At 37.5% G+C, this 12,126-nt stretch overlaps 1 protein-coding gene across 1 annotated transcript in view; it reads left to right on the top strand.

The window, feature by feature from the left end:
* The window catches only part of LOC100889937 (NACHT, LRR and PYD domains-containing protein 12), a 38,988-nt gene extending 27,545 nt beyond the window's left edge, over nucleotides 1–11,443 (top strand). Inside the window, exons 6-11 of the mRNA XM_030978656.1 lie at nucleotides 1,310–1,492; nucleotides 4,901–5,068; nucleotides 7,602–7,769; nucleotides 9,797–9,965; nucleotides 10,533–10,964; nucleotides 11,430–11,443. Coding sequence (XP_030834516.1) covers nucleotides 1,310–1,492; nucleotides 4,901–5,068; nucleotides 7,602–7,769; nucleotides 9,797–9,965; nucleotides 10,533–10,964; nucleotides 11,430–11,443 — 1,134 coding nt within the window. The remainder of the gene's footprint in view (nucleotides 1–1,309; nucleotides 1,493–4,900; nucleotides 5,069–7,601; nucleotides 7,770–9,796; nucleotides 9,966–10,532; nucleotides 10,965–11,429) is intronic.
* The last annotated feature ends 683 nt before the right edge of the window (nucleotides 11,444–12,126 follow it).

Raw genomic sequence — 12,126 nt, 5'->3', positions numbered from 1 at the left:
GATTTTCTTCCATGCAACCTCTTAATCATGAAATGCTATGGTACCAAGTTTGGGCTGCAGAACATGCGATTGATTCCTATACTCGTCGATTAGGATACTCCTCTCCCGGTCTGCAAAATTCGGCCTTCTTTTTGTTGCAGAATCAATATTGATTGGGATAATGATGTAGCTCCAGACGTGAATTGTACTGTAAGATAATTTCCCATAGATTTATACGTCGCACAAAATCACTTTATCCTGGAGAAAATCAAAGCAATCAATTACGGCTCTAGAACTGTTGACAACATTTTTACGTCATGATACGTCACAAGTATTTTACTTACCGGTAAATAGATTTTGTCTTACGTATGTAAAAGTCTAAAATACGATTTGAATACTAGATAAGTGAAGTTTTTAGCTTAGTAATTTACTTAGTAAATATCTTACTTATTATAAGTATTGAATTGAATACTGGCCCTGATGAGTGGGCGGGGCGCTGTCTTGTCAATGAATTATTCAGGCTCGTTCATTTTATTTCCTTTAAATAATTGTTGATATGCAGATAAAAATGCCAGACAATATCTTGGAAATCGTGAAACCCGTAAACAAAATTGCTCAAGTGTTGCTAAATGCTACATGGCTGGGGGTTGATGTGTGGGCATTTTTGGTGGCCAGCAAAAGCAAAAAGAGAGGCCGCTGATTGCCTGAGGCAGGTGGTCGATGTGTACTGGTTCTCAACTATATGCATGAAATCTCAAGGGGGGATTTTAAGTGGACGTTATAGACAGGTGGTTGCTAAGACAGGTTGACTATACATTCTAAAACAATGGCCATCAACCATGGTTCCTGGACAGTGAACCATGAGGTATGGGATTCAAACCCTTACCGTACATAGCACTAATGTTGTTTGGCAAGACATTAATCTATATTTGCCATTCTCAACCTAGGCTTAGGAATGGGTGCTCTGGTACGATATTTTCCTTTAATGCATCACTATGTAGTTTCTAGAAATTAGATGCACTATGGCTGTAATTGTTGGTCTTCCTGTTGTGCGACACATGTACCCACAACAAATTTTGTGTGCTTACTATCCTGCAGTAAAAAAATTGTTAACTTTATCCCTGCACCAAAATGTGTATTTGTCACTAAACCTAAGTTAAAACTTATTTGACGCCCTTATCCAAATATTATATATTTGAATAACTAAAGCACCTGAGCATAGCCATACACATACATGTATATCAAAGCACCCAGTTATATTTGCAGTCATTCAATTAAAACATGTACTCTGGTAATATCCTTGCATGAATCACTGTTTGTATACATGTAGGTCCAAACTCTCAAGCTTGCAGTTGTCATGCTTTTGGATGCTAGGTCCCCAACATTAGTCTCTTCAAAACACCTGGTAGATGCTTTGTGTTCCATGCCAAACCTGACTGACCTGGCACTAAGAGGAAAGAATTTCAAGAAGGAGTTTTATTCTTCACTGAGTGAAAAAGCGTCAACTTTACAGGTATGTATGTGTGTTTGTACTCTATATCCATGCCATAAAGAATTCATATATTCATGTAGCAGTGGAGATGAATTTAAAGAGTTATGATATTTTAGCAACACTCTTCTTTGTTTAATGTGTCTAATATTATACAGCAGGCTTACGGTTGAAAAGGACTGTCAGTAATCTTTCTTTCTTGAGTGTGTGTGTGTGTGTAGTCCTGAAAAAGACTGTTGGTAATCTTTCTTGAGTTTATGGTTCTAAGGAGAACTATAGCACCGGTTGGAGAGGATGGGTAATAGGAGTGACTCAACGTTTCGAATAGGTTGACATTCCAGTGGGGAATAGCTGGTGTGCTTGGGCTTGAGTCAACAGGTTGCGAACGTGGGGGTGCTCCGTATCTGTGAGTGGGGTGTGGTGTCGGCGAGACGCTGTGTGTGCCCCCGACGTAGGCGGCGTTGCAGTCTGCTGTTGTTTGCGGTGCATTGTAGCTGTGATGCTTGAGGCTGCTTTGTGAGTTAGGCGAGTGGCGGTGGTTGATGTAAGGGTTTCTGCGAACTCACAAAGCAGCCTCCAGCCTCACAGTTACAATGCACAGCAGACAACAGCAGACTACAACAATGCCTACGTCAGGGACACATACAGCGTCTCGCCGAAACCACACCCCACTCATGGACACATAGCTCATCCACGTCCACATCTCGTTGACTTAAGCCCACGCATGCCCGCTATTCCCCACTTCTGACGACGGATAGTCAACCTGTTCATACGTCGAGCCACTCCAACTACCCATCCTCTCCAACCGGCGCTATAGTTCTCCTTAGAACCATATAAGCTCAATAAAGATTATGAACAGTCTTTTTCAAGATTTCCAACAGTCCTTTTCAGCACTACACACACACACTCAAGAAAGAAAGATTACCAGCAGTCGTTTTCAGGACTCCACAATCCCCCCCTCTCACATGGTGCAACCGTAAGCCTACTGTATATCTACCCCACCATGCAAGCCGATACTTATAAGCAGTGTCTAATGTTTTTTATCAAAATATATAACAGTGTTGGCAGACAAAGGAAATAATTATAAAGAGAGTCTTTCATGTGCAGTAAACATATAAGCACATATAATATTTTTCCCTGTAACATGAGAGTAATTGTTATCGCTTCATTCTTTTAATTAATGTAATGTTAATTGATATTGTATAATTGTGTTAAGTGGGTGCACGCTACAAGAGTTCTATCTCGCACCCGGGCCAACGTGTCTGACACGGCCGGTTGTAGCAACTACTCCGAAGATCAAGATTTGCATTAATGTTGATCTAAGGAGACACGAACGAACGAATGATGTTTAGTGTATGATACAGATTTCATATAGCTTGAGTAGGAAATATGTTCTGCTAACAAACTTCACCTTTAGAGGTTTGCCTTAAAAAATGTATTTGTTTTTTTATGGAGACTAACTGGATGTGTTTAACTATAAGGAAGAATTTGGGGGATTAGGGATGCCGTGTTGCTATCCATATAGACAAGATTCTTGTCAAATTTATCACCGTTATCTCTGCCTAGTGGCCCGTGTGAGAATTTAGGGATCAATAACCTGTCGTTTGGAGCGCCCTGTCAATTACTAACAATCGTATGTGCGCCCGAGCAAAAAGTTCGACAAGACGAACTTGAAAGGGCGAGGCGCGTCACATCGGGGAGAAGTGAATGACGTTGTCTGCTTTGCAGCGACTATATCATGAATTATTCATAGGTTTACGTGAAACGGCAGTGAATGCGTTCTGATCTACTAGTAGTTGCATGCTGTCGTCGAAGCAGGGTTTCACACCTGCCACCGATTGGAAATACCACTGTTGGCCTACATGTTTATGACATTTTTTCTTCATACATGTACTCTGTGATATTAAGGCTCACAGAGGAAACTTATTTGTATACTTGTAACAGACACATACAAAAAGCTGTGCTAAAAATGTTTTCTTCATTTAGGGCATGTTTAGCCCAATAAAGAATAACAGAACGGGAAAAATCTATCACAAGCTATGGTCTTTTTCTATTTTGTTCCGTCTCGTTCAATTGTTGCTTCGAAATCCAAGACATGATTCCAAATAATTAGGCGTTACTATTAGTACAATCATTAAATTAAACAAGATTTAAATGAAATTTAATATTAAAGCTTAATTTATATTCTACAAAGTATAAGCCTAATATGAGGAACATATCCCTCCCTGATTGATAGTTCTGTCAGTGTGATTATTAATACAATTGATTTCTCAAAATTTTTCCTGCCCTTCTTTGCATGATTGATTGACCTGTTGTCTTTGAATACTGATGCATCTGGCTTTGAGTGGGCTCCTTATACATGATCGGAGGATGCTCATTTGCATATGAATGAAGTCCCAGAGACTTTGATTGTGTGGTATTTCCAATCGGTGGCAACCATCTGAAAGCCCATGAGCGAATAGACTGCTATCCATGAGTTATGTTCTGACTAAACTGTTTTCATTTATTGAATATGCTATTTTGATATGTTTTACAATGCTAGGAATTTAATAATTATTGTCTTATCAAGAGATATGATTATTCCTATGAAGATTAAGACACAGTACGTGTCTTTAATAGTACATATTTTAATAGCTACTCCTTGATGGACTTTATACCCCTCAATCGGCTCTGTAAATGGTATAAACAACAATAAAATGTGATAATATCAAAGCTCATGAATATTATTCATGAGGCAGCAAGGATCGGACCAATCAGCTGAGTTCCCTGGAATTCCCTGAAATTTTTTCAGGGAACTTTATTTTCGTGATGGCAAGCTTGACTGGGCTGACTTAAAAGCATGTAAAAGAACTGCACGCGTGTAATAATGTGTGAATTATGTGCACGTCCGCTCTACAGTTGCTCGTATCGCATGCGGTCCAGTGGTAAAGTCTCTAGACAGTGAATCATGAGGAATGGGGTTCAAATCCCTGCCACACATAGCACTTATGTTGTTTGGCAGGACGTTAAGCTACATTTGCCATTCTCAATCTAGGTTTAGGAATGGGGGCTCTGGTAGGATATATTTCTTTAATGTATCACTATGTAGTATGTAGAAATTAAATGCACTATGGCTATAATTGTCGGTCCTCCTGTTGTTCAACACATGATCCATCAACAACTTTTCCGTGCTTGCTCTCCTGCACTAACCAAATACTTGATTTTAACCCTGCACCAACAATGTATACCTATCACTATAAACCTTAGCTCAACCCATTTGCAGCCCTTATCCAAATCCTATATATTTAACTAGATATAGCCCAGGGCATTTTTCACCTGTGCATATCCATACATATATATGATATCGGAGCACCCAGTTATATTTGCAGTCATTCTAAGAAAAGATGTACTCTGGTAATGTAATTGTATGAATCACTGTTTGTATACATGTAGCTCGAAACCCTCGAGCTTGATGGTGTTAATTGTACAACGCCAGCCTCTTCACAGGACCTAGCAGATGCTTTGTGTTCCATGCCAAACCTGACTCTACTGACACTACGTGGATGGGATTTCCAGGAGGAGTTCTTTCGTACACTGAATGGAAAGGTGTCAACCTTAAAGGTATGTATGTGTGCTTGTACTCTACATCCATGCCATGATAAATTCTTCTACACGTGTAGCAGGTAGCAGTTGTGATGGGTTTAAAGGGCCCCTCTAACCCAACTAACTTAGCCTTTCAAAAGATGAATACACCTCTACTTATTAATATTCCAGCCTAAGATTTTTCAGAAAGTCTCTATATTGACCAAAAAATGATAATAACCATCCATTTTTCACACATCTTACGCTTGCTAAGCTCCTGATGGACCACCCCTCGAAAAAAGGTAAATACAGTCACGTGGCTTGATGACACATTTGACGTCATTGCAATGTTCTTGTATTTGTCCTACAATTGAGGATCTTACAATCTCATTGTAATTCATAATTACAAATGACGAAATGACCAGAAACATTCTGGGATTATCAACTGCATTTTATTTTTCGGATAATTGTTTTGTTTCTTTTTCTTCCAATTAATATCATAGTTTGCCTTTTTAAAGACATTTCAATACCTAAATCATCCTCCTTTTCACCGTGTAGTCGCAATCAGACGATTTTTGCTTAGACTCATACCACAGTCCTTTCATTATTTTGCGTGCGCATTCCTGTCAGCCTGGCTTCAGTTTCCTTTAGAACACAAACTATCAAACGAGTGGGCAAAGAGTCCACAGTGTTATTTTTATCATTATTTTTTGGCATTTGTGCTTTACGGCTTAGTTTCGTTTTTTAAATTCTATGGCTGGAATCTGCCGATACTATCAAGCCACAAAGAACAAATTGGGATGCAGGAAAGGAGAAGACTGTGAGGACTGCAGCTGAGAAAAGGAAAAACTGAGGGTCATTTTCCACTTAGAATACTGACTGTTAGGCCTCGAGAGTTTTAGTTTAGACCACTTGTTGTCACTCCGACATGCATTTTCAATTTCACCGTACGTGCGCCTGAACTGGAGTACGAGGTTATATTTATGAAAACCTTGTACATTGGATGAGTGGTATAGAGATATCGACTGCTTTGATAACGATAAGATAACGATTTTTAAATCATGACCATTATTTGAACAATTGTTGAAGATTTAGTCGATTTTTGGTATTTTATAAAAACTTATGTTGTGTTATAATGCCAATGTTGTCTCCTGCACTGACGTCATATGCTTTTGCGCGATACAGCTCTGAAACTTGGCTTTTTTTGAGCGGTCTGAGTCGTCATTTTTAAAGCTAGATTCCAGAATTATTGATGATTTCTAAGAAAATTCTTTGTCATATTCGGAATCTCCGCCAACAATTTTCTACATGTCTTTTTTCAATTTTAAGCCCGTTTTGATTAGAGGGGCCCTTTAAGGAGTTATAATATTTTAGAAGCAGTCAATGTTTGTTCAATGTATGTAATGTTCAATATGAAAATATATAATAGTCTTAGCAGACAAAGGAGCATTATTATAAAGAGGTTCTTTCATATACAGTGCATGATACACAATTAATATAGCTTGAACTGTAAATATGATGTTCTGCAAAAAACTTCACATTTGAAGGTTTGCTTTAGAAAAGGTACTTGGTTTCCGATGAAAACTAACTGGATGTGTTTAAGTAAGCATTTCTGAGGGAAGGGGAGTCTTGTGTTGCTATTTACACATAATGATGCAATATCAATATAAAATGATTACTAAAGTACTATAAAGACTAGTAGAATCAAGTATTTTTGTTTGTAATTTTTATATTTTTAAGTTCATAGCAATTCATAAGGTTTGATTATGTCATGGGTCTGAAAGCAGTATCAAAGTATACTTCAGATTCAATACTCGATAACCAAGGATGAAGATCTAGATCACCGTGTACATTTTTTAAGCACAGCTACAAGTACACACTCTATATATACGTTCATGTATAAGGTATAATTTTAGTCATGAATGTATTATATAGCATTTAGGCAATGTCAAAAATGTGTCTAAATAATCGACAAAGGATTAGTTCCTTCTTTGGTTATTTAATTCTACATACACAAATACAGCTCTATTTATTAAAATAAATTATATGAATAATTTACATTATAAAATAATGGGACCAGGGAGTATGGAGTTCGAATCACTGCCGCATGTAGCACATATATTTTTGGGCAAGACAGTAATCTGTATTTGCTCTACTTAACCTAGGTGTAAAGTGGGTATATTGTAGGATATATTCCTTGAATGCATCACTTTGTAGTATGAAGTAAGTAAATGCACTACAACTTTAAGTGTAGGTCCTCCTGTTGTTCGCCACATGCTACCACAACAATTTCTCTGTGCTTATACCGGTATATCCTGAACTAACAAAATTCTATACTTTAACCCTGCACCAAAAAGGATACATATCACTAAACCTTAACTCAAAACTATTTGAAGCCCTTATCCAAATCCTATATATTTGGCTAAATGAAGCCCAGACAATTTGTCATCTGAGCATAGCCATACACATGCATGTATAACGGAGCATCCAGTTATATTTGCAGTCATTCAATTAAAACATGTAGTCTGGTAATGTACTAATGTAGTATTGATTACTGTTTGTATAAATGTAGGTCAAAACTCTTGAGCTTCGTAGTGTTAGGTGTTCAACATCAGCCTCTTTACACCTCTTAGTAGAAGCTTTATGTTCCATGCCAAACCTGACTGAACTGAAAATAGGTGGAGAGGGTTTCGAGGAGGATTTCTATTCTAGACTGAATGTTAAGGCATCAACTTTACAGGTATGTATGTATGTGTGTTTGTACTCTATATCCATGCCATGATGAATTCATGTACATATGTAGCAGTAACTGCGATTTTTCTGATTGTTCTGGAACGCGTAAGGATGACGCCCCGCTGCTTGGTGGCTATTTTTTTTTAGTCTTACAAAGTCATGTGACCTTTTGTCTTTGCATGTCAGCCCCCAAATCGCTCATTTTTGTGATTTGTGTACCAAACAAAAGGAAACGTATCATATTTCCTCAGAAGAGATGAAACATTGTTTATAGTTAATTTGTTTTTATTGGGGTCAAATTACTTGAATTATACAGTGAGAAATTAAATAAACAACAAAAACAATGAAAGCATAAGTTAAAAAATGAAGAAATACATAATGAATTATCAAAACAATAGATAACATAAGGAATAACCTAACAAATAACCTGGCTCTACTAAATTTTCTTGCTGTATTATTATTCAAAATGGTCTAAAGAATATATGTATTAAAAATGAATTTTTAAATATGAAGAATATATTATTTATGGGTAAAAATGTGAATGTTATGACCCTATTTGCATAAATTACCATGAATATGCAAAGGAGTGAATTTTTGTCTCGCCTGCGTAGCAAAAAGCGAGACATACGGTAGGCGCCGCTTTTTCGGTGACGGTAGCGGCGGCGATGGTGGCGGCGTTAACATCAAGGTTAAGTTTTTGAATTTTTAATATAATTTTGACAGTATAAGTTCTTATTCATTGAAACTTGGACTAAAGGGTTATCAAGTATCTCCAATCGTGAGAGGAGAATTTCAGGTCACAAAGTCAAGGTCAAAGGTCATTCAGGTCAACAAACTTAGACTACCAGTATGTTGTGGCATCATCAAAAACTTAACCTGAAGTTTTTAAAATAATTTTGAAAGTATAAGTTTGTATTCAATGAGAAATTGGAAAAAAGGGTTATTATCAAGTATCCCCAATCATGTGAGGAGAATTTCAGGTCACTAAGTCAAGGTCAATGGTCTTTTTTGGTCAACAAACTTAGACTATGTTGTGGCATCAGGTCAACATTTTGAATATTTTCCTAATTTTGAAAGTATACATTCCTATTCCATGAAACTTGAACGTAAGGGTTATCAAGTATCCCCAATCATGTGAGGAGAATCTCAGGTCACAAAGTCAAGGTCAAAGATCATTTCAGGTCTGCAAAAACTTGGATTATGTTTTCACAACATAATATGAGAATTTATGAATCAATTTTTGTTATTTTTTCATATTTCATGAAAGTTATCAATCTTGGTACAAACAATAGTAAATTATTCTTCTGAAGATTCTTAGTCAATATTCACTTAAAAATGCTGATTATATTCAGAGGTTTCCTTCTTTTTTGGGGGGGGGGGGGAGGGGCCTGCTAATGGGCCACCCTGCCTATAAATAATGTCCCAACATCAAACTTTCATCATATCGAATTGCCCAATGCAGACGAGACCGCCGAAACCGCCGTATCAATGACTTTAAAAAAAAATTCCAGACTGTATGCTCTTTGATGTCTTGTTCTCCAACACATTACGAAAAGCTCTCGTTAAAACTATACCCCACCACTATAACACAGGAACCAATGTAAATCAGGTGGGGTATCACGACCCCACTTTCGTTTCTCTCGTTAAAACTTGGACAGAGCCACTATACCCCACCACTATAACACAGGAACCAAAGTAAATCAGATGGGGTATCACGACCCCACTTTCGTTATCTCGTTAAATCTTGGACAGAGCCTTGCAGCTCAGCGTGAGAGAGTCGCAGCATGTCCACACACAAAACAATCATTTTTAAATACTTAACAGGATCGCATCATAAAATTTCAGCACGATAGGATCTGGGGTTATCTATTAACAGTAATATAGAAGCATTAAAAAACTGGCTTTCTTGAAAGGTTTGCAAGACAAAATTATTACTGGATTGTTGCTGTTCGTGAAAGTTTTCCTTGCCTTGAAAATGTCTGTCCTTTACTATTCATGATTTTTTTTTTGTGGACAATATCGTTTCTGCTGCAGCTGAAGGCAAGGATATTGAGGGTAGATCACGTGTCAGATCATCGAAAGCCCAAGGATGATGAGGAGTTGGATGATGCAACTAAGAAGCAGAGAGAAGAGGGATGCGCTCCCAAGACAACTCCAACATCCGTCAAGGAAGATGAAGAGGAATTAGTTCTACCAATAAAAGGTATGGCATTGAATAAGTGCTGTTTCGGCTTTATGCGGAAAGCAAGTCCAATGTATACGTTATGAAGTATTATTGTATTAGGTATGGATTTGTGAACTTAAATTGGCACGTAAAATATCTCATTTATTTGATGTTTTTGTCCATTCAAGCTCCAGTAGGGCTATAGGGTAGATGCAGTTATCAGGTATAATGAAATCTCAGATTTGGTTGGAACTGGGACATAAGAGCTTGGACTTGCCAAAAATGACCGGTTATTGACCATTCCCGGTACATGTTCTAAAATTGTGTGCATGAATCTCAAGTGAAAGTTGCTCTTTGCCAGTATTCATGATAGTTTTTTTTATACTTTATGTGTTTAATTTTTCTTCAAACTATGAGAGGTTTTCTTTTTTAATGCTCACTGTGAGCTGATAATCAATTTATTAATTTGTTAACTTTCTTGACCAAGTCAGAATGTTAAAATGTTAAACATTACTTATAATGATCTGAAATATCCTTTTCACATGTTGAAGAAATGTTTGATTGTTGATTGACACCGTTTTCTTGTTCAATTTTATTTTATTTAAGGAAATGAAATTCCAGCAAAAAAGAAGAAGAAATCAAAGAAAGAAAAGAAGGAGAAAAAAAAGAAGAGGGCACATGATAGCGACGACAGCGAGTCAACCCCAGTTGTCAAAATCAAAAAGAAAGAACAGACAAAGCAGGAAGATGATAGGAGGATAGCAGATGGGTCTGCACGAAACGAAAGAGAAAAGAGCAGGAGGAGATACGACGATGACGAAGCTAGGAGTTCATACAATTCTACTAGATACGAGGATGACGAAACCAAAGTTAAGAGGAGAGGAGATGAACAGAAGGATCGGAATGATCGTTGGGATAAGAAGCGAGAGGACAAACCAAGTATGGGTGAAAGAGAAAGGGAAAGAGGAAGGAGGGATTTGGATGGAGAGAGGGAAAGTGAAAGAGGGAGAGATAGAGAGGAACAGAGGAATGATAGAAGTGGAGAGAGAGAAGACAAAAGAGATAGGAGGAATAGAGAGAAGGAAAGAGATAGGAAACAAGAGGACAAATCAAGGATGGATAAAAGACAAAGGGATGGGGAAAGAGAAAGAGATAGAAGGGATAGAGATAGAGAGAAGGAAAGAGATAAGAGAGAAAGAGAAAGTCAAAAAGACAGCAGAGATAGGGATGGGGAAAGAGAAAGAGATAGGAGGGATAGAGACAGGGACAGGTACAGATGATGATGATAAATGTGGAATGAAACAGACTTTCTTGCTGGATCTCTGCGGTATAAATGGTTCCTTCGGTCGATTCTCATTTGAGAGATCGAGGGTTCATATCTCTGCCCAATGTGTTTGTCCTTATATACTGCATATCCAGATGTATTTACCTGTCTTTTTTGACCAAGGAGTGAAATGGATACCTATCAGGATTATTCTTGAAAGGCAATTTGCACTGATATAGGTTGCCAGAGGTGAATCCAAGATGATAAATTCCACAGCTATTTTGAAGTACCTAAGAAGGTATCATGGTATAGTGGTTCATTCACTTGACCCTCAATTCAAGGGTTGAGGGTTCCAATTCTCTGGTAGGATGTGAAAGTTGTTGTAGTTTACTTAGCATTGCTCAGCTGGTGTCTGGCTGTTATGCTCCCCAGGGAGTGGAGAATGTGTATACAATGTGTGTGGGTAAGTCTGAAATCAATGACTAGGCTAATGATATGCATGTACGTCTATCTCTAAAGCATTTTGATAGAGACTACATTGATGTATTATGGGCTGTATCAATATGAACCCGGAATATTTTCATTATTTTAAGGTTTTTCCATGTTGACATGATACATGTGCTTAAAGAGACTTGTTAACATTGTTCAGATGAGACACAATGGTACTAAGGCAGTGACTTCAATGCTAGATGTACAATTACAGATAATATGAAAGTTTGAGTGAAAACAGACCATTATTAATGATAAAAATGGGGAAAAACTGATCTGATCGATTCCTTAATTCTCCCAACTATACTATTACAATTTAGTTACATTTTAGGTGAATGTAAACCGTCACAAAGCAATGAATTAGCTCTATATACTATTCCAGACATTTAAGTGTTGAAAGATTTTTAAATGCCTGTCTTATGTCTTATTTTCAAGGAGAAACGGTTG

Source organism: Strongylocentrotus purpuratus, unplaced genomic scaffold (assembly GCF_000002235.5).
Source record: "Strongylocentrotus purpuratus isolate Spur 01 unplaced genomic scaffold, Spur_5.0 spur5_scaffold_1, whole genome shotgun sequence".
NCBI classification, from domain to species: Eukaryota; Metazoa; Echinodermata; class Echinoidea; order Camarodonta; family Strongylocentrotidae; genus Strongylocentrotus; species Strongylocentrotus purpuratus.
The sequence above is the reverse complement of the archived record's forward strand: the minus strand, read 5'-3'. Positions and strand labels throughout refer to the sequence as shown.